The sequence below is a fragment of the Crinia signifera genome, chromosome 4 (assembly GCF_055691185.1).
Source record: "Crinia signifera chromosome 4, ASM5569118v1, whole genome shotgun sequence".
NCBI classification, from domain to species: domain Eukaryota; kingdom Metazoa; phylum Chordata; class Amphibia; order Anura; family Myobatrachidae; genus Crinia; species Crinia signifera.
The window spans coordinates 286,224,529-286,245,290 of record NC_139220.1 but is presented as its reverse complement, the minus strand read 5'-3'; the positions used below and the strand labels follow the sequence as shown (position 1 = coordinate 286,245,290).

General features: G+C 47.2%; 5 protein-coding genes and 2 pseudogenes across 5 annotated transcripts; 3 read left to right on the top strand and 4 right to left on the bottom strand.

The window, feature by feature from the left end:
- Nucleotides 1-25: 25 nt before the first annotated feature.
- LOC146072665 (histone H3) lies at nucleotides 26-684 on the bottom strand. The gene has a single exon (XM_083179864.1). The coding sequence runs from the start codon at nucleotides 612-614 to the stop codon at nucleotides 204-206; it is 411 nt and encodes a 136-aa protein (XP_083035990.1). The 5' UTR covers nucleotides 615-684; the 3' UTR covers nucleotides 26-203.
- Nucleotides 685-7,609: 6,925 nt separating this feature from the next.
- On the top strand, nucleotides 7,610-8,688 carry LOC146072664 (histone H1C pseudogene; annotated as a pseudogene).
- A 608-nt stretch (nucleotides 8,689-9,296) lies between these two features.
- LOC146073105 (histone H4) lies at nucleotides 9,297-9,608 on the bottom strand. The gene has a single exon (XM_083180285.1). The coding sequence runs from the start codon at nucleotides 9,606-9,608 to the stop codon at nucleotides 9,297-9,299; it is 312 nt and encodes a 103-aa protein (XP_083036411.1).
- A 2,965-nt stretch (nucleotides 9,609-12,573) lies between these two features.
- Nucleotides 12,574-12,954, bottom strand: LOC146072663 (histone H2B 1.1-like). The gene has a single exon (XM_083179863.1). The coding sequence runs from the start codon at nucleotides 12,952-12,954 to the stop codon at nucleotides 12,574-12,576; it is 381 nt and encodes a 126-aa protein (XP_083035989.1).
- Nucleotides 12,955-13,313: 359 nt separating this feature from the next.
- LOC146073104 (histone H2A type 1) lies at nucleotides 13,314-13,706 on the top strand. The gene has a single exon (XM_083180283.1). It carries the CDS (start codon nucleotides 13,314-13,316, stop codon nucleotides 13,704-13,706), a length of 393 nt encoding a protein of 130 aa, XP_083036409.1.
- A 622-nt stretch (nucleotides 13,707-14,328) lies between these two features.
- Nucleotides 14,329-15,000, bottom strand: LOC146072662 (histone H3). The gene has a single exon (XM_083179861.1). It carries the CDS (start codon nucleotides 14,908-14,910, stop codon nucleotides 14,500-14,502), a length of 411 nt encoding a protein of 136 aa, XP_083035987.1. The 5' UTR covers nucleotides 14,911-15,000; the 3' UTR covers nucleotides 14,329-14,499.
- A 4,509-nt stretch (nucleotides 15,001-19,509) lies between these two features.
- Nucleotides 19,510-20,540, top strand: LOC146072661 (histone H1C pseudogene; annotated as a pseudogene).
- Nucleotides 20,541-20,762: the final 222 nt, after the last annotated feature.

Below are 20,762 nucleotides of genomic sequence, written 5' to 3'. Positions count from 1 at the left end.
TGCTTTATAGATGACAGAGCAATGTATGAGAAACACTAACTAGGTTCCGTTGCTGATCGAGACCTGGAACTATGTAGTGAGCATTCAGCAGCATCCTGTTACTCCGACATTCATCTGTCGTTTTAGTCACAGCTAGTTTAGAAACATGTAGTGGCTCTGAAAAGAGCCTTTTGTGTCATTGCGTGGAAAGAAGTGCCGAGTATTTAAGCCCTCTCCCCTCGGATTCTACGGGCCAGCTGGATGTCTTTGGGCATTATGGTCACCCTCTTGGCGTGGATGGCGCACAGATTGGTGTCCTCGAAGAGCCCCACCAGGTAAGCCTCGCTGGCCTCTTGCAGAGCCATGACGGCAGAGCTCTGGAAGCGCAGGTCGGTCTTGAAGTCCTGGGCGATTTCCCGCACCAGGCGCTGGAAGGGCAACTTGCGGATCAGCAGCTCGGTGGATTTCTGGTAGCGACGGATCTCTCGGAGGGCAACAGTCCCCGGACGGTAGCGGTGAGGCTTCTTCACGCCGCCGGTGGCAGGGGCGCTTTTCCTGGCGGCTTTGGTTGCCAACTGTTTGCGGGGAGCTTTCCCCCCAGTAGATTTACGGGCGGTCTGCTTTGTCCTGGCCATAGTGCTGCCGGTTGGTTCTCGCTTTGCAGTGCTGCCAAGTAAAAAGAAAGACGTCGTCTGAAATATACGGATTCCGACAGCCAGTAACAACTCTATTTAGTCAAAAGAAAAAAGTTTGGTACCGTGTTAGCCAGTTGATAAGAAAAGTTTTATTGTTCCTCAGTGAGAAAAACAAAATAGCAATCTAGCAAATATGATACCTTTTAATGGCTAACAAAAATAAATGTTGTTAAAATGCAAGCTTTCGAGACTTCTTAGGTCTCTTCCTCAGGCATGGTATAACAAGGTGTGTGAAGAACCACATATATATACACAGCAGAGTAGGAACAAGATGTGATAGATGGACATTCTTAAGATCAAAACAAAACAAAATAACAGAATGAGCTTGTAAATTGAGTCCTTAATTGGTTTGTAGATAAGTAGTGTGAAAGTTTTATTGTCTCTAAGTTGATGACAGACCAGAGTTAGAGCTCCGATGCCCTCACTCTCTCTGGGCCAGTCTCCTCAGATGTTGTAGTGGGCCATAAATCCCTCGGATAGATTCAGTCCTGTGTTAAGGGTGTCAAACGTTGTCATTAATTTGTATTCCCAGACCCTCCTGTCTCTTTGTGATTTGAAATTTCCTTTTAGTATAATCACTTTCATATGATCCTGATTGTGTCCTGGGCTGCAGAAATGTTTGGCCACAGGAAAGTGTGTCTTTTTTTCTTTTATTGTGTGGCGATGGGACCTCATCCTTGCCTTAAGTTTTTGTCCTGTTTCTCCAACATACAGACCCCCAATAGGACATTTGGTGCACAGAATCAGGTACACTACATTGGTAGTAGAACATGTGAATGTCCCTGGGATCTTATAGTCCTGTTGTGTGTTGGGGATCCGTACACTGTCTGTAGTGAGGATATGGGCACAGGTTTTGCAGCTCCTTACATTGCAGGGATAGGTTCCTCTTTGTGTAATGGATGGCAGTGAACTTCGGATTATAATATTTTTCAGGTTTGCAGGTTGTCGGTAACATAGTAGTGGAGGGTCTGGGAATATTGTTTTCAGGCGGTCATCTTTGTGTATGATGTGATGTAGTTTTTTTGCAGTTTTTCTTAGCACCTCAAGCTGTGGGTTGTAGGTGACTACCAGGGGTACACGGTTGTTTCTTTCTCTTTCTTTATATTGGAGAAGTTGATTTCTGGGTATCCTGATGGCTCTGATAATCTGATCGTTGATTGATGTGGGATGATATCCCTGATTTAAAAAGGTCCCTTTAAGTTGTTTTAAGTGGACATCTCTATCTGCTGGGCTGGAGCAGATGCGATGATATCTGATGGCCTGGCTGTAGACAATGGATTTTTTGATGTGTTTCGGGTGGAAGCTGTCCCATCTGAGGTATGAAGGCCGATCCATGGGTTTTCGGTATAGGGTTGTCTGTATTGCGTTGTTTTGAATTGTTATAGTGGTGTCAAGGAAGTTTATCTCGGTATATGAGTAATTCATTGTCAGGTTTATTGTTGGATGAAATCTGTTAAATTTTTCATGGAAATGTATGAGTTCTTGTTCAGAATCAGTCCAGATGATCAGGATATCATCGATGTAACGGAAGTAAGCCAAGGGTTTGATTGAGCAGGATGCCAAGAAGTCACTCTCGAGTTTTGCCATGAACAGATTGGCGTATTGCGGTGCCATTTTACTGCCCATGGCGGTCCCGGTGCGCTGTAGAAATATTTCTTTGCCAAAGGAAAAATAATTGTGTGTAAGGATGAATTTTGTAAGCTGTGTTGCAGGACCAGAAGCAATCCCATTGGACTCAAGATATATCTGGCATGCTGTCAGTCCATCTTCATGGGGGATATTGGAATATAGGGATTCCACATCCATGGTGGCAAGGATGGCTCCATTAGGGAGGGGACCAAGGGTTGATAATTTATTCAGTAGGTCCGTGGTATCTTGGAGAAAGCTGGTTGTATGTCTCACCAGTGGTTTCAGGACACCCTCTACCCATCCTGAGATTTTTTCAGTGAGGGTTCCCACGCATGAGATGATTGGCCTCCCAGGGTTGCCGGGCTTATGTATTTTGGGAAGCATGTAGAATATTCCAATTCTGGGACTGTCGGGTATCAAGTCCAAAAGTTCTGTAGACTCTGCTGACAGCCCCCTGACAATCCTTCTCAACTCCCTTAAATATTTTTGAGTTGGATCTTTGTCTAGTTTGGTATAGTATTGGATATCCATCAGCTGTCTATTTGCTTCCTTAGTATAGTCCGATGTGTCCATGATGACTATGGCCCCACCTTTGTCTGCAGGCTTGATGGTGATTTTCTTGTTGTTTCTTAAGGTGTGAATAGCTCTTCTTTCTTGCAAACCAATTAAGGACTCAATTTACAAGCTCATTCTGTTATTTTGTTTTGTTTTGATCTTAAGAATGTCCATCTATCACATCTTGTTCCTACTCTGCTGTGTATATATATGTGGTTCTTCACACACCTTGTTATACCATGCCTGAGGAAGAGACCTAAGAAGTCTCGAAAGCTTGCATTTTATCAACTCTATTTATGCACAGTGCTTCAATGTGATTTGACGAGTCCAACACGCCCTTCATCCTGATTGGCTCAGGGGAATCCGTTGTAATATTCAAAAAGCCCGCCAAGAGCGTCTGTTCCCTCCTATTATTTATAGAAAAAGTCGTCAACGGCCCTCCAGCGCCTGGGTTAAAGAAAATACATTTTTACGTTTTGTCCTGAATAAATAGATTGTGCGTCAAGAATATAAACTCTTCAAGCTATACTCCCATATTCCAGAAAGATGATGGTCGTAGCACAAACGCTTAGATCAAAACAAGAAAACGATCAATCGATTATTAAAACATTATTGTTAATGCTAAAGCTATTCACTGTATTGTAGCTAAATCATCAGTATAGTCAGAATTCCCGAGTGTGTTGGAAACACTATTTATTGTATCCGTTTACCATTCAATTGTAACAATTCCACTGAAACACTGCTGGATACATTCTGTGCAAAAGTATCAACTTGCATCTGGCTACAACCTAAGGCCTCATGAATCTGGGAAACCACATGAAGAGAAAATAATGGCTATACCTGAGCTACATAGGGTACATTATTATTATTATTATTATTATTATTAGTATTATTAGTATTATTACTTTAATATATTGTGCAACAGGGGATCTACAGCGCCCACTTAAAAAGTACATAAATAAGCAACACAGGGAACAGTGACTACCAGTTGAATACACTAAAGCAGGGGTAGCCAACTCCAGTCCTCAAGAGCTACCAACTAGGGTTGGCCATTGACCATCGATGATTAGAAATCATTGATGGTTCATGGCCGATGTCGAATACTTTTGCCATCGATGGGGGAGAACCAGATGGTCCCCCCCAATGCCCGCTCCTCGTGTTTTGATTGGTCCACAGGCCAATCAATCAAGCACAATGGATGCCCATCGATATGTAAAAATATTGATGGTCATCCATTGCACAGTTATGAACTATCGGTGGCCAGTTGCAGAATAGCCATCAATGGCAATGGCAACGATGGCCATCCCTACTACCAACAGTTCAAGTTTTCCAGCTCACCTCCATACCTCCCAACATGACCCTCTCCAGGAGGGACACATTCTTCTGTTACTGGACTTCCTTCTCAATTTATGATTGCCATCACCTGTGGTGACACACCTTTCTTATCAATTAACCTGTTGAAAGCAGGTAATGGCAATCATACATTAACAGGGAAGTCCAGGAACAGAGCGATGTGTCCCTCCTGGAGAGGGTCATGTTGGGAGGTATGCACCTCGTAGGTATAAAGGTGCACTCATTACTGAGTAAGACATTTTAAAAGATACACAGGTGGAGCTAATTACTTCACTTGTGATTCTGTGAGGAGACTTGGAAAACATTAACTGTTGGTAGCTCTCGAGGACTGGAGTTGGCTACCCCTGCACTAGAGGGCAAGTACAGTGTCACACCTCCCAACATGACCTACCTCTACAGGAGGGATGCAATGCTCTGTTTCTGGACTTCCCTCTTAATGCATACTTGCCTACCGGACCTTCTCCATGAGGGAGAAAATGCTCTGCTCCTGGACTTTCCTGGTAATGTTTGATTGCCATCACCTTTGGTGAGCTAGGTAATTGATAGGAAAGGCGTTTCACCACAGGTGATGGCAATCATACATTACCAGGGAAATCGAGGAACAGAGCATTTTCTCCCTCATGGAGAGGGTCAGGTAGGCAAGTATGCATTAAGAGGGAAGTCCAGAAACAGAGCATTGCGTCCCTCCTGTAGAGGTAGGTCATGTTGGGAGGTGTGACCCTGTACCCTGTAAGAGAAGGAATGGCACATAAGGGAAGAGGCCTCTGCTTGAGAGAGCTTGCATTCAAACGAGGAGGGCCAGCCAGACTGGGATGACCAAATATAGGGACTGATTAAGACCTGCTCGCTAGGCTGCGAGCGTTTTCGGAGACCAGCGAGCAGGTAGCCACCACAGCGTAGGGATGGCCATCAGTGACGTTGCCATAGATGGCAATAGTGCAACTGGCCATTGATAGTGTTAAAGCAGGGGTAGCCAAATACAGTTCTCAAGAGCTACCAACAGTTAACGTTTTCCATGTCTCTTCACAGAATCACAAATTAAGTATTTAGCTCCAGCTTTGGATCTTTTAGTCAGTAATGAGTGCAACTGTGTACCTGCAAGGCGACATGGAAAATGTGAACTGTTGGTAGCTCTCGAGGACTGGAGTTGGCTACCCCTGTGTTAAAGTAAACTATGCAAGGGAGGACCATTAATTTTTTTTTTACCTATTAATGGTCATTTTTTTTTTTTTGCCGATTGGCCTGTGGGCAAATCAAAACATGGGATGGGGCTTCGCAGATGTCGGGGGGTAGGAGCCATGCTCCCTGTCCTGGCACATTGGTTTTGATGTGCCATCGATGGAGGAAAACCATTAATGAAGGTTTCTAAAATTGTGTGGGCTGTGGGCAGCAGGGCCTGCGCCACCACTAGGCAGGATTAGGCATTTGCCTAGGGTGCCGGCCACTGGAGGGGGGGTGGTGATCAGCCAGGAAGCAGCAGCCAGGAAGCAGCAGCAGCAGCAGCAGCAGCAGCAGCAGCAGCAGCAGCACTCCCTCTGAGGAGAACAAAAAGAAAGGACCTGGGAGCAGTTGAGTTACACATAGACAGGGGCATAACTTGAAATGGCTCCTATACTCACCATTGTCACTACAATGTTCCTAAGGGGGCAGAAGAGAGAGAGAGAGAGAGAGAGAGAGAGGGGGGGGGGGGAATGACAGACACATGGGTCGATTTCATTAAGCATGCTTAGAAAAGCAACAGGAGGGAGCTCCCAGGGCTATTCAAGTCAATGCCGTTGTTATGTCATGGAATGCGAATGTTTAGTCTTAAAACACCAGTACTTGCAGTAAAGTGCCCTGCCACATTGTTGATTGTGCCATGTTAGGGCACAAAACAGAAGTGCCAAGATAGTGTTGTCGGGCCTGAAATCCACAAGTGGGGCTTAGCAGCAGCGTGCTGATTCGAATAGCCCCAGGAAAGTGGGGATGAGGAGAGACTGAGAATTTCAGGGAGAGAAAGGGGGATAGACAAAGTGGCCATGGGAAAGCTACAGTTTGAGAGAGGGTGCCAGGGAGAGACAGGGAGGGTGGAAGAGGAGGAGAGATGTTGTGGGAGATGAGGTCAAGAGGGGGTAGGATAGTAGGAGGGTGAAGGGGAGGGTTTGAAAGGGTTGTGACTACCATCATTTTAACCCTCCTAACCGTCCCCTTGTTACTCTGACCCTGATCCTGTCTACATTTATTCCTAGCACTTCTTCTGTTCCGGACCCATACCTGTCTGTCCCTTTCTTGCCCCTGACTTCCCCTATTATTCCCCCTATTTCTATGCTCTGACTTTTTATTCATAACACTAGTATTCCCATTGCCTTCCTGCTACTTTACCATTCTCTCCTACGGTTCCTCACATCTTTCTAATGGTCCTTCCACCATGGTGGTCTCCACCTTACACTTTTTACTCCTTTTGCTAGAGGTTTGATGCACAGCAGTCTCAAATGGGACAGGGTCACCATAGCCCTCTTGCTGGTACATCTATGTGCTTACATACAGTATTCAGAAATGCCTGGCCGCATGGATCATAGAAAGGACGAACAATATTGGCACCAGCATTCTCCACAATAAGGAGTATGCCGGGGATGATTACCATGTAGCATAGCTCCCAACATGACCCTCTCCAGGAGGGACACAATGCTCTACTGAACTTCCCTCTTAATGATTGCATTCCCATGTGTTTGAAACACCTTGCTTATTAATTCACCTGTTTAAAGCAGGTGATGGCAATCATACATTAAGAGGGAAGTCCAGCAACAGAGCACGGTGTCCCTCCTGGAAAGGGTCATGTTGGGAGGTATGTTGTAGGTGTCTCTGCCAAATAGTCCTCCTTGACAAGAATGCCAATCCCTTGGTAAGGCAACCTGCCTGTGCTATTCTCCCGGTTATGCAGGAGCCCGCAAATCACTTTCATGTGTTTTATCATAAACCCTTTTCTGCCCAGAATATGCCCTAGATTACCGACATTATCTCTGGTGCCAGTAGGAGAGAAAGGTGCCCCGATGGGACCTTGTAGCCTGGCAGAAAAGAAGAGATGTGTTACATGGCTGGCAGATCTAATCCGGTGCGGGTGAGCTACCAGTGGCTATTCCTGCCTCCCTTCGCCGCACCTAAGCCTGCAATGGTCATACAGGGCAAGGGGAGATTTGGGAGTACGGCTGTGGCGCAGAGATCCGGGTCACTGGTCCTCTGCTGCCCTGTAAAATAGTCTTTTTCTGCGCTAGGGAAACACAAGGTGAGGGCAGATCCTTCCTAACTCTCAGATAGGGAAGCATTTACACCGCTGCTCATTCCGCCAATGGGAGCACAGAACGCACCCCGCTCCGCAGCCAATCACATCACAGCCGGCGTGGTATATAAGAAACATTGGTAATGTGTTTAGCGTAATAGTCAGTACTTTGTTAGTGTATTACGGTAAGATGGCAGAAACTGCACCCGTCGCCGCTGCCCCTGCCCCGCCATCAGAGGGCGCAGCCAAGAAGAAAAGGCAGCCAAAGAAAGCTGCGGGAGGAGCCAAGAAAACCGCCAAGTCTTCAGGACCCAGCGTCTCCGAGCTGATCGTGAAAACCGTGACGGCCTCCAAAGAGCGTAGCGGGGTTTCTCTTGCCGCACTGAAGAAAGCTCTGGCTGCCGGAGGTTACGATGTAGAGAGGAACAACACCCGCATCAAGCTGGGTGTGAAAGGTCTAGTGACCAAAGGAACTCTCACCCAGGTGAAAGGCACCGGCGCTTCCGGCTCCTTCAAGCTCAATAAGAAGCAGGAGGAGAGCAAGAAGGTCGCCCAGAAATCGCTGAAGCCCAAGAAACCTGCGGCAAAGAAAGTGGCCAAATCCCCGAAGAAGCCCAAGAAAGCTCCGAGCGCAGCCAAGAGCCCAAAGAAGGTGAAGAAACCCACAAAAGCGGCTGTTGCCAAAAGCCCAAAGAAGCCTAAAGCCGTCAAGCCGAAGAAGGCGGCTAAGAGTCCGGCCAAGAAGGCGGCGAAGCCCAAAGCGGTCAAGAGTCCGGCCAAGAAGGCAGCGAAGCCCAAAGTGGCAAAAAGCCCGGCCAAGAAGGCGGCGAAGCCCAAGAAAGCTGCGGCAAAGAAGTGATGGACGAGACGCCGCTGCCGCCCCACTGCCTTGCTATCTCCCCCAAAGGCTCTTTTCAGAGCCACCCACATTCTCTCTCAGCAGAGCTGTAAGCGCGCGGTGTAGTGTGTTGATGTGTATGTTCCCTTTCGGAAGTAATCAGCAGCTATGGCAGAACTGTCTAACTTGCCACTCACACTAGTCGGTCACTGCACAAGTCTTGGGATATATCTAGGGAGCGGGATTAATGCGCAGTTTTGTGTCAACTGTGCAGTAGCAAAACAGATCGGAAATGTGCTGGTTCCTACCTGCAGCCGCCCACACGTATTGTTTTCTGTGTACACGGACCCGGGGATTGGGATCAGCACGCTATTCCTACCCATGTGCAGCCTGCGAGGTGGCTTAAAAAGTTTCATTTGCTACCGAAATACTTCCCTTAGGAAGGAGTGCAGGCTTTTATTTTTTTTATTTTATTAAGTATCTAATTTGTGTGGAGATCATTTGCTTTGGCTGCACGCTGATGCATAGAGGGGAGTATGCCCCTTTCAACGAATGTGGAACCGCTGGGATTCAAAAATCCCGGCGATGTAATAAAATTTTGCCCTATTCCTGGGGGGCACTAAACATCCCAGCCGGCTCTGCCACACGTCTCTTGTAAACGCCAGCTAAATCTGTGACAGAGCTGGTGGGGGACAGATGTGTGATTCACCAGTATAGAGCTACGTAAGCTCACAGCAGGAGTCCTTGTTCCATAACTCTGCGGTAAAAGGGTACAGATTAGTAAATGGTTTAGAAGAGGATGGACCAAGTCAATATCCGCTAGCATTGTGTCTAGTTATATAAGGGGACGAATAGATAATACGGTTACCGGCCAAATAGTCACATTACAGTAAACACAGAAACATTGTAACAGCGCTCTCGTAGAAGATATGGGCGGCCCTGAAAAGGGCCTTTGTGTGGGTGAGCGGTTGTGCTAGATGCGCCTCAGTGTTTAGCCTCCGAATCCGTACAGAGTGCGGCCCTGGCGCTTGAGCGCATAGACCACATCCATAGCGGTCACGGTCTTTCTCTTGGCGTGCTCGGTGTAGGTGACGGCGTCACGGATCACATTCTCCAGAAATACCTTCAGCACACCGCGGGTCTCCTCATAGATGAGGCCAGAAATGCGCTTCACGCCTCCTCTACGGGCTAGACGACGGATAGCAGGCTTGGTGATGCCCTGGATGTTATCCCGAAGAACCTTCCTGTGCCGTTTAGCACCTCCCTTCCCGAGTCCCTTACCACCTTTGCCTCTACCAGACATCTTGCAAAATCTGAGCAACCCGCAACAAGAATGAGCTGCACCTCTTTCAGCAGCCCTTTATTTAGAGGAAGAGCGGACCTGATGGGAGACACACATACACACGCCTTGTAATGGGAGGACATTTATTCAAAAGAGACCAACGAGAGCCAAGCATGTATCGGCGGGGAATAAGAAACCACTGCCATTCAAATTCAAGCATGAAAACACAGTCCCCTCTTGACCCGTCCCTGTTTTTCTTAGCCAATATAGAACAGCTAAAAGTATACCTGGCTCCTGGGTTCAGTTATTCTAAAGTCCCCCTCTAAGAATTGCGCCGGCATCGCTTTATCCTTTTTATACATATCAATCTTGAGCTTAAATAATTCGGCTCTACTGAGAACAATGCAGTCCTGAGCGCTACTGCTATTACACACACGTGTAGCAAAAAAAAAAAGAGAAAAAGCTTGAGATATTTAGGGTGCACTCTTGGGATTGTTATGTACGGACCGTTCAATTAGTTTGAGAGAAGGTGGTGTTATTAAAAATGAACCTTTATGTATGCTCTTGTTAAAAGGAGGGGAGATATATATGATGTCTCCTCTCCATAAAAAAAGAAAGTAAAGAATTGCGTTGAAGTAAGAAATGGTGCTTTAAAAAACCAAATGATCGTTAAGTCCTGATTTGTTAGTGCCTTTAATTGTACGTTTATATTAACGTGTCATGTACACCTTGTTGTTTTTCAAATTTATGTTCCCTTAATGAGGATATACTTTATTTTTGATTAGTTTCCTCTTAATTGGGTGATTCGCTCTGTTTTGTTATCTAGAGAGAGATAGGCATGATTCCCTGTTAATATGTATCTCATTTAACACTTCTCTGTACTTTGTATCATTCTCAGTTCTATTCATGTACTCTTGGTCTTAGATCTTTCTTCCTGGGCTCACTGACAGTTCTCAACTGTAACTGTTTTGTGACACTTAGTTTTTAGCCTTATTGTGTTGCATAGGCTTTTTGGGAGATATATATAGTCCTTATATATTTTTTTATTTTTATTTCTCAGACGCTCTTAACCAATGCCCGCGCTATTATACACAGCCTAATATTGATTCAGATCAGTGCTACTTAACCCCTTCACGACATTGCCTTTTAAGGTATTTTTTTTTTTTTTTTTCCTCCTTGTGTTCAAATAAGCGTAACTTTTTTAATTTTCCGGCTATATAGACACATGAGGGCTTTTTTTTTGCGGGACAAGTTGTACTTTCTAATGGTACCATTTACTATACCGTATAATATTCTGGGGAATCAGGAAATAATTCAATGTGGGGTAAAAAAAAAAAAAAACGCAATTCCACAATTTTGCGCTGGTTACGGTTTTTTTGGAGTTCATAGTTCGTTTAAAATGATGGGTTATCTTTATTCTATGGGTCGTTACGATTCCGGTGATACCAAACTTATATAGTTTTCGTTACATTTTACCACTAAAAAAAAAAATAGAAAATGTTACGGTTTTTCGAATTTGCGTCGCGTCGCCATGTTCTGCGGCTTATAACTTTTTTATTTTTCCATCTACGGACCTGGGTGAGGGCTCATTTTTTGCGGGCTGAAGTGTACTTTTTAATTAATACCATTATGGGATATGGGCGACTTTCTGATCTCTTTTAGCTATTTTTTTTTGGGTAGGCGATGCGACCAAAAAGCGTAGTTTTGGCGTTGGGGATTATTTTCCGTTTACGCCTTTAACCGTGCGGGATAACTAATGTTATATTTTAATAGATCGGACTTTTAGGAACGCGGCGATACCAAATATGTTTATTTTTTTTATTATTTATTTATTTTTATTTGGGAAATGGGGAAAGGGGGGTGATTTGAACTTTTAATATTTTATTATTTTTTTTTTATTTTTAAACTTTATTTTTTTTTTTTTTTTACTTTTACTACAAGGCCCCCTAGTGTACTTGACCACTAGGGGGCGCGATCGCCTGTACTAGGTTCAGCCATAGAGCTCTATGGCTGAACGTAGTGATTTTTTTCACTTCCTATTACATCCTGCCTGAGGCAGGATGTAATAGGTATGAATACACGGACAGCACAGGGGTCTACATTAGACCCCTGGCTACCATGGCAACCGATCGGCACCCTCCGATCGCGCTGCGGGGGGCCCCGATCGGCGCCGGAGGGGGGCGCCCCCCCTCCGATCAGCTATTTAAGCACTGCGGGCGCTTTGCCCGCGGTGCTTAAAGGGTTAAACGGCCGCGATCGGCGAACTCGCCGCTCGTGGCCGTGAGAGCAGGGACATGGCTGTAATATACAGCCATTACCTGCTCTCTATCAAGCCAGCTCACTCCGTGAGCTGGCTTGATTCACCCCCAACCGACATATGACGTATATATACGTCATATGTCGTGAAGGGGTTAAATAACCATTGCAGCCCTCGACCGACGCGATGCCCACGATTTCCCCATAGGCTTCAATGTTAAAATATTTTAACATTGAAGCCTATGCGCGCCCGACGCGATGCCCCCGATTTCTCCATGGCTTCAATGTTAAAATATTTAACATTGAAGCCTATGGAGAAATCGGGTACATCGCGCCGGTCGCGTCGTGTGCGTTTTGGTATGCACCCGACGCGACCGACACGATTTTTTTCCGACACGACCACCACGATTTTAGAAATCGTGGTGGCCGTGCTAGGAAACAAGTACCGATTTATTTGACGTGTGTGTGTAGTAGCAGCTCACAAATTAAAGGTTCGCTTCCCCAGGCAGTAATTATCACCCCGCTGTACATTTTCTAACCTCTACGATATTGGGACGACGGTCTTGTTTTAGACCGTTTGTTTTTAGGTGTTGCTACAGAGTATTAAAGGCAAATCAGTCTGGGACACGGATCAAACAAGAAGAAGCTATCAGTTCCAGCCCGATTAAAGAGGAGTTGGGTGGCTCTTAAAAGAGCCTTTGGGTCTGTGTTGGGGGCGGAGAAGGGGAGATTACTTGGCGCTGGTGTACTTGGTGACGGCCTTTGTGCCCTCGGACACGGCGTGCTTGGCCAGCTCTCCGGGAAGCAGTAGGCGTACTGCGGTCTGGATCTCCCTGGAGGTGATGGTGGAGCGCTTGTTGTAGTGAGCCAGGCGGGAAGCTTCCCCAGCAATGCGCTCAAAGATATCGTTGACGAAGGAATTCATGATGCCCATCGCCTTAGAGGAGATGCCGGTGTCGGGGTGCACCTGCTTCAGCACCTTGTACACGTAAATGGCGTAACTCTCCTTCCTTGTCTTCCTGCGCTTCTTGCCATCTTTTTTCTGAGTTTTAGTCACGGCCTTCTTGGAGCCTTTCTTGGGGGCCGGCGCAGACTTGGCGTGATCAGGCATTCTGGAGGATCAACGTTTCTACTACACACACAAAGCAGACAATCTGTTTCGAACAGCGCCCACATCTGCTCCATTTATAGGGAGCTTATGCAAATGGCGCTTCACCACTGCCGGCAACACTATTGGGTATCAGGGTTGTGTGACGATAAGCAGCGTCGCAACCCCACCCTTCATTTGCTGATTGGTCTGTGCATGAACTTGAGCCGCATTGGTTGCGGTGTACGCAGACCAATCACAGAGCAAGCAGCGGGATTCCTTCTGAGTGTATATATAAGAGGAGGGCGGTGGAACGGGATGATCATCATCTCTGAGGAGTTTTATTCGATATCTAGAGTTAAATCTACGGTTGCGCTACTAGCATGTCTGGAAGAGGGAAACAAGGCGGCAAGACCCGGGCCAAGGCTAAGACTCGCTCATCCCGGGCTGGTCTTCAGTTCCCAGTCGGTCGAGTTCACCGCCTGTTGAGGAAAGGAAACTATGCAGAACGTGTGGGAGCTGGTGCCCCGGTCTATCTGGCCGCTGTGCTGGAATATCTGACGGCTGAGATTCTGGAGCTCGCCGGGAACGCTGCCCGTGATAACAAGAAGACCCGCATCATCCCCCGTCACTTGCAGCTGGCTGTGCGCAACGATGAAGAGCTCAACAAGTTGCTGGGTGGGGTGACCATCGCCCAGGGAGGTGTTCTTCCCAACATCCAGGCCGTGCTGCTGCCCAAGAAGACCGAGAGCCACAAGCCGGCCAAGAGCAAGTAATTGTCAGGCTGCCCACTTCCATCAGAGAACCGATGTCCCTACAACTCAACAAAGGCTCTTTTCAGAGCCACCCACGTCTTCCCAAGAGAGCTGCGGCTACTACCATTGCTTGTATTTATTTACATGTAGAGCTGCAGATTCCGTTGCGCTTTATAAATGTTAACACTGAAAGCACAAACTGGGTAAAACAGACCTACATGGGAGGCAGGAGGGCCCTGCTGCAAGCTTACAATCTATATATAGCATGTAACGTTATATGGCAGTTTAGCCATGTTCTAATTACTAGGGAACAGGCGCCTACCAGGCATTCTACACCCCACTTTCCATACAATCCCGCACATAAAAGCATCGGCGAAGTCTGCATCTGTATGATGCAAGGGAGGCTACTTTGGTTTTATAAATGGAATGCCGACACCTACATGACGGCTTCGCTCAGAACTAGGGCAATGATCGAGAGGTGCATAGCGCAGCTAATTCTGACTACTAAGCCGCTACGTTTTACCGAAGCTCGGCTGTGTGTGTGTGCGCAAGTACTGATCACAAGGCACCATGAAAGTAAGTGTATTTGTATAGATTCACTGCAGTTCGCATGCTTTATAGATGACAGAGCAATGTATGAGAAACACTAACTAGGTTCCGTTGCTGATCGAGACCTGGAACTATGTAGTGAGCATTCAGCAGCATCCTGTTACTCCGACATTCATCTGTCGTTTTAGTCACAGCTAGTTTAGAAACATGTAGTGGCTCTGAAAAGAGCCTTTTGTGTCATTGCGTGGAAAGAAGTGCCGAGTATTTAAGCCCTCTCCCCTCGGATTCTACGGGCCAGCTGGATGTCTTTGGGCATTATGGTCACCCTCTTGGCGTGGATGGCGCACAGATTGGTGTCCTCGAAGAGCCCCACCAGGTAAGCCTCGCTGGCCTCTTGCAGAGCCATGACGGCAGAGCTCTGGAAGCGCAGGTCGGTCTTGAAGTCCTGGGCGATTTCCCGCACCAGGCGCTGGAAGGGCAACTTGCGGATCAGCAGCTCGGTGGATTTCTGGTAGCGACGGATCTCTCGGAGGGCAACAGTCCCCGGACGGTAGCGGTGAGGCTTCTTCACGCCGCCGGTGGCAGGGGCGCTTTTCCTGGCGGCTTTGGTTGCCAACTGTTTGCGGGGAGCTTTCCCCCCAGTAGATTTACGGGCGGTCTGCTTTGTCCTGGCCATAGTGCTGCCGGTTGGTTCTCGCTTTGCAGTGCTGCCAAGTAAAAAGAAAGACGTCGTCTGAAATATACGGATTCCGACAGCCAGTAACAACTCTATTTATGCACAGTGCTTCAATGTGATTTGACGAGTCCAACACGCCCTTCATCCTGATTGGCTCAGGGGAATCCGTTGTAATATTCAAAAAGCCCGCCAAGAGCGTCTGTTCCCTCCTATTATTTATAGAAAAAAGTCGTCAACGGCCCTCCAGCGCCTGGGTTAAAGAAAATACATTTTTACGTTTTGTCCTGAATAAATAGATTGTGCGTCAAGAATATAAACTCTTCAAGCTATACTCCCTTATTCCAGGAAGATGATGGTCGTAGCACAAACGCTTAGATCAAAACAAGAAAACGATCAATCGATTATTAAAACATTATTGTTAATGCTAAAGCTATTCACTGTATTGTAGCTAAATCCTCAGTATAGTCAGAATTCCCGAGTGTGTTGGAAACACTATTTATTGTATCCGTTTATCATTCAATTGTAACAATTCCACTGAAACACTGCTGGATACATTCTGTGCAAAAGTATCAACTTGCATCTGGCTACAACCTAAGGCCTCATGAATCTGGGAAACCACATGAAGAGAAAATAATGGCTATACCTGAGCTACATAGGGTACATTATTATTATTATTATTATTATTATTATTATTATTATTAGTATTATTACTTTAATATATTGTGCAACAGGGGATCTACAGCGCCCACTTAAAAAGTACATAAATAAGCAACACAGGGAACAGTGACTACCAGTTGAATACACTAAAGCAGGGGTAGCCAACTCCAGTCCTCAAGAGCTACCAACTAGGGTTGGCCATTGACCATCGATGATTAGAAATCATTGATGGTTCATGGCCGATGTCGAATACTTTTGCCATCGATGGGGGAGAAACAGATGGTCCCCCCCAATGCCCGCTCCTCGTGTTTTGATTGGTCCACAGGCCAATCAATCAAGCACAATGGATGCCCATCGATATGTAAAAATATTGATGGTCATCCATTGCACAGTTATGAACTATCGGTGGCCAGTTGCAGAATAGCCATCAATGGCAATAGCAACGATGGCCATCCCTACTACCAACAGTTCAAGTTTTCCAGCTCACCTCCATACCTCCCAACATGACCCTCTCCAGGAGGGACACATTCTTCTGTTACTGGACTTCCTTCTCAATTTATGATTGCCATCACCTGTGGTGACACACCTTTCTTATCAATTAACCTGTTGAAAGCAGGTAATGGCAATCATACATTAAAAGGGAAGTCCAGGAACAGAGCGATGTGTCCCTCCTGGAGAGGGTCATGTTGGGAGGTATGCACCTCGTAGGTATAAAGGTGCACTCATTACTGACTAAGACATTTTAAAAGATACACAGGTGGAGCTAATTACTTCACTTGTGATTCTGTGAGGAGACTTGGAAAACATTAACTGTTGGTAGCTCTCGAGGACTGGAGTTGGCTTCCCCTGCACTAGAGGGCAAGTACAGTGTCACACCTCCCAACATGACCTACCTCTACAGGAGGGATGCAATGCTCTGTTTCTGGACTTCCCTCTTAATGCATACTTGCCTACCGGACCTTCTCCATGAGGGAGAAAATGCTCTGCTCCTGGACTTTCCTGGTAATGTTTGATTGCCATCACCTTTGGTGAGCTAGGTAATTGATAGGAAAGGCGTTTCACCACAGGTGATGGCAATCATACATTACCAGGGAAATCGAGGAACAGAGCATTTTCTCCCTCATGGAGAGGGTCAGGTAGGCAAGTATGCATTAAGAGGGAAGTCCAGAAACAGAGCATTGCGTCCCTCCTGTAGAGGTAGGTCATGTTGGGAGGTGTGACCCTGTACCCTGTAAGAGAAGGAATGGCACATAAGGGAAGAGGCCTCTGCTTGAGAGAGCTTGCATTCAAACGAGGAGGGCCAGCCAGACTGGGATGACCAAATATAGGGACTGATTAAGACCTGCTCGCTAGGCTGCGAGCGTTTTCGGAGACCAGCGAGCAGGTAGCCACCACAGCGTAGGGATGGCCATCAGTGACGTTGCCATAGATGGCAATAGTGCAACTGGCCATTGATAGTGTTAAAGCAGGGGTAGCCAAATACAGTTCTCAAGAGCTACCAACAGTTAACGTTTTCCATGTCTCTTCACAGAATCACAAATTAAGTATTTAGCTCCAGCTTTGGATCTTTTAGTCAGTAATGAGTGCAACTGTGTACCTGCAAGGCGACATGGAAAATGTGAACTGTTGGTAGCTCTCGAGGACTGGAGTTGGCTACCCCTGTGTTAAAGTAAACTATGCAAGGGAGGACCATTAATTTTTTTTTTACCTATTCATGGTCATTTTTTTTTTTTGCCGATTGGCCTGTGGGCAAATCAAAACATGGGATGGGGCTTCGCAGATGTCGGGGGGTAGGAGCCATGCTCCCTGTCCTGGCACATTGGTTTTGATGTGCCATCGATGGAGGAAAACCATTAATGAAGGTTTCTAAAATTGTGTGGGCTGTGGGCAGCAGGGCCTGCGCCACCACTAGGCAGGATTAGGCATTTGCCTAGGGTGCCGGCCACTGGAGGGGGGGTGGTGATCAGCCAGGAAGCAGCAGCCAGGAAGCAGCAGCAGCAGCAGCAGCAGCACTCCCTCTGAGGAGAACAAAAAGAAAGGACCTGGGAGCAGTTGAGTTACACATAGACAGGGGCATAACTTGAAATGGCTCCTATACTCACCATTGTCACTACAATGTCCCTAAGGGGGCAGAAGAGAGAGAGAGAGAGAGAGAGAGAGGGGGGGGGAATGACAGACACATGGGTCGATTTCATTAAGCATGCTTAGAAAAGCAACAGGAGGGAGCTCCCAGGGCTATTCAAGTCAATGCCGTTGTTATGTCATGGAATGCGGATGTTTAGTCTTAAAACACCAGTACTTGCAGTAAAGTGCCCTGCCACATTGTTGATTGTGCCATGTTAGGGCACAAAACAGAAGTGCCAAGATAGTGTTGTCGGGCCTGAAATCCACAAGTGGGGCTTAGCAGCAGCGTGCTGATTCGAATAGCCCCAGGAAAGTGGGGATGAGGAGAGACTGAGAATTTCAGGGAGAGAAAGGGGGATAGACAAAGTGGCCATGGGAAAGCTACAGATTGAGAGAGGGTGCCAGGGAGAGACAGGGAGGGTGGAAGAGGAGGAGAGATGTTGTGGGAGATGAGGTCAAGAGGGGGTAGTAGAGGAGAGAGGGGTAGGATAGTAGGAGGGTGAAGGGGAGGGTTTGAAAGGGTTGTGACTACCATCATTTTAACCCTCCTAACCGTCCCCTTGTTACTCTGACCCTGATCCTGTCTACATTTATTCCTAGCACTTCTTCTGTTCCGGACCCATACCTGTCTGTCCCTTTCTTGCCCCTGACTTCCCCTATTATTCCCCCTATTTCTATGCTCTGACTTTTTATTCATAACACTAGTATTCCCATTGCCTTCCTGCTACTTTACCATTCTCTCCTACGGTTCCTCACATCTTTCTAATGGTCCTTCCACCATGGTGGTCTCCACCTTACACTTTTTACTCCTTTTGCTAGAGGTTTGATGCACAGCAGTCTCAAATGGGACAGGGTCACCATAGCCCTCTTGCTGGTACATCTATGTGCTTACATACAGTATTCAGAAATGCCTGGCCGCATGGATCATAGAAAGGACGAACAATATTGGCACCAGCATTCTCCACAATAAGGAGTATGCCGGGGATGATTACCATGTAGCATAGCTCCCAACATGACCCTCTCCAGGAGGGACACAATGCTCTACTGAACTTCCCTCTTAATGATTGCATTCCCATGTGTTTGAAACACCTTGCTTATTAATTCACCTGTTTAAAGCAGGTGATGGCAATCATACATTAAGAGGGAAGTCCAGCAACAGAGCACGGTGTCCCTCCTGGAAAGGGTCATGTTGGGAGGTATGTTGTAGGTGTCTCTGCCAAATAGTCCTCCTTGACAAGAATGCCAATCCCTTGGTAAGGCAACCTGCCTGTGCTATTCTCCCGGTTATGCAGGAGCCCGCAAATCACTTTCATGTGTTTTATCATAAACCCTTTTCTGCCCAGAATATGCCCTAGATTACCGACATTATCTCTGGTGCCAGTAGGAGAGAAAGGTGCCCCGATGGGACCTTGTAGCCTGGCAGAAAAGAAGAGATGTGTTACATGGCTGGCAGATCTAATCCGGTGCGGGTGAGCTACCAGTGGCTATTCCTGCCTCCCTTCGCCGCACCTAAGCCTGCAATGGTCATACAGGGCAAGGGGAGATTTGGGAGTACGGCTGTGGCGCAGAGATCCGGGTCACTGGTCCTCTGCTGCCCTGTAAAATAGTATTTTTCTGCGCTAGGGAAACACAAGGTGAGGGCAGATCCTTCCTAACTCTCAGATAGGGAAGCATTTACACTGCTGCTCATTCCGCCAATGGGAGCACAGAACGCACCCCGCTCCGCAGCCAATCACATCACAGCCGGCGTGGTATATAAGAAACATTGGTAATGTGTTTAGCGTAATAGTCAGTACTTTGTTAGTGTATTACGGTAAGATGGCAGAAACTGCACCCGTCGCCGCTGCCCCTGCCCCGCCATCAGAGGGCGCAGCCAAGAAGAAAAGGCAGCCAAAGAAAGCTGCGGGAGGAGCCAAGAAAACCGCCAAGTCTTCAGGACTCAGCGTCTCCGAGCTGATCGTGAAAACCGTGACGGCCTCCAAAGAGCGTAGCGGGGTTTCTCTTGCCGCACTGAAGAAAGCTCTGGCTGCCGGAGGTTACGATGTAGAGAGGAACAACACCCGCATCAAGCTGGGTGTGAAAGGTCTAGTGACCAAAGGAACTCTCACCCAGGTGAAAGGCACCGGCGCTTCCGGCTCCTTCAAGCTCAATAAGAAGCAGGCGGAGAGCAAGAAGGTCGCCCAGAAATCGCTGAAGCCCAAGAAACCTGCGGCAAAGAAAGTGGCCAAATCCCCGAAGAAGCCCAAGAAAGCTCCGAGCGCAGCCAAGAGCCCAAAGAAGGTGAAGAAACCCACAAAAGCGGCTGTTGCCAAAAGCCCAAAGAAGCCTAAAGCCGTCAAGCCGAAGAAGGCGGCTAAGAGTCCGGCCAAGAAGGCGGCGAAGCCCAAAGCGGTCAAGAGTCCGGCCAAGAAGGCAGCGAAGCCCAAAGTGGCAAAAAGCCCGGCCAAGAAGGCGGCGAAGCCCAAGAAAGCTGCGGCAAAGAAGTGATGGACGAGACGCCGCTGCCGCCCCACTGCCTTGCTATCTCCCCCAAAGGCTCTTTTCAGAGCCACCCACATTCTCTCTCAGCAGAGCTGTAAGCGCGCGGTGTAGTGTGTTGATGTGTATGTTCCCTTTCGGAAGTAATCAGCAGCTATGGCAGAACTGTCTAACTTGCCACTCACACTAGTCGGTCACTGCACAAGTCTTGGGATATATCTAGGGAGCGGGATTAATGCGCAGTTTTGTGTCAACTGTGCAGTAGCAAAACAGATCGGAAATGTGCTGGTTCCTACCTGCAGCCGCCCACACGTATTGTTTTCTGTGTACACGGACCCGGGGATTGGGATCAGCACGCTATTCCTACCCATGTGCAGCCTGCGAGGTGGCTTAAAAAGTTTCATTTGCTACCGAAATACTTCCCTTAGGAAGGAGTGCAGGCTTTTATTTTTTTTATTTTATTAAGTATCTAATTTGTGTGGAGATCATTTGCTTTGGCTGCACGCTGATGCATAGAGGGGAGTATGCCCCTTTCAACGAATGTGGAACCGCTGGGATTCAAAAATCCCGGCGATGTAATAAAATTTTGCCCT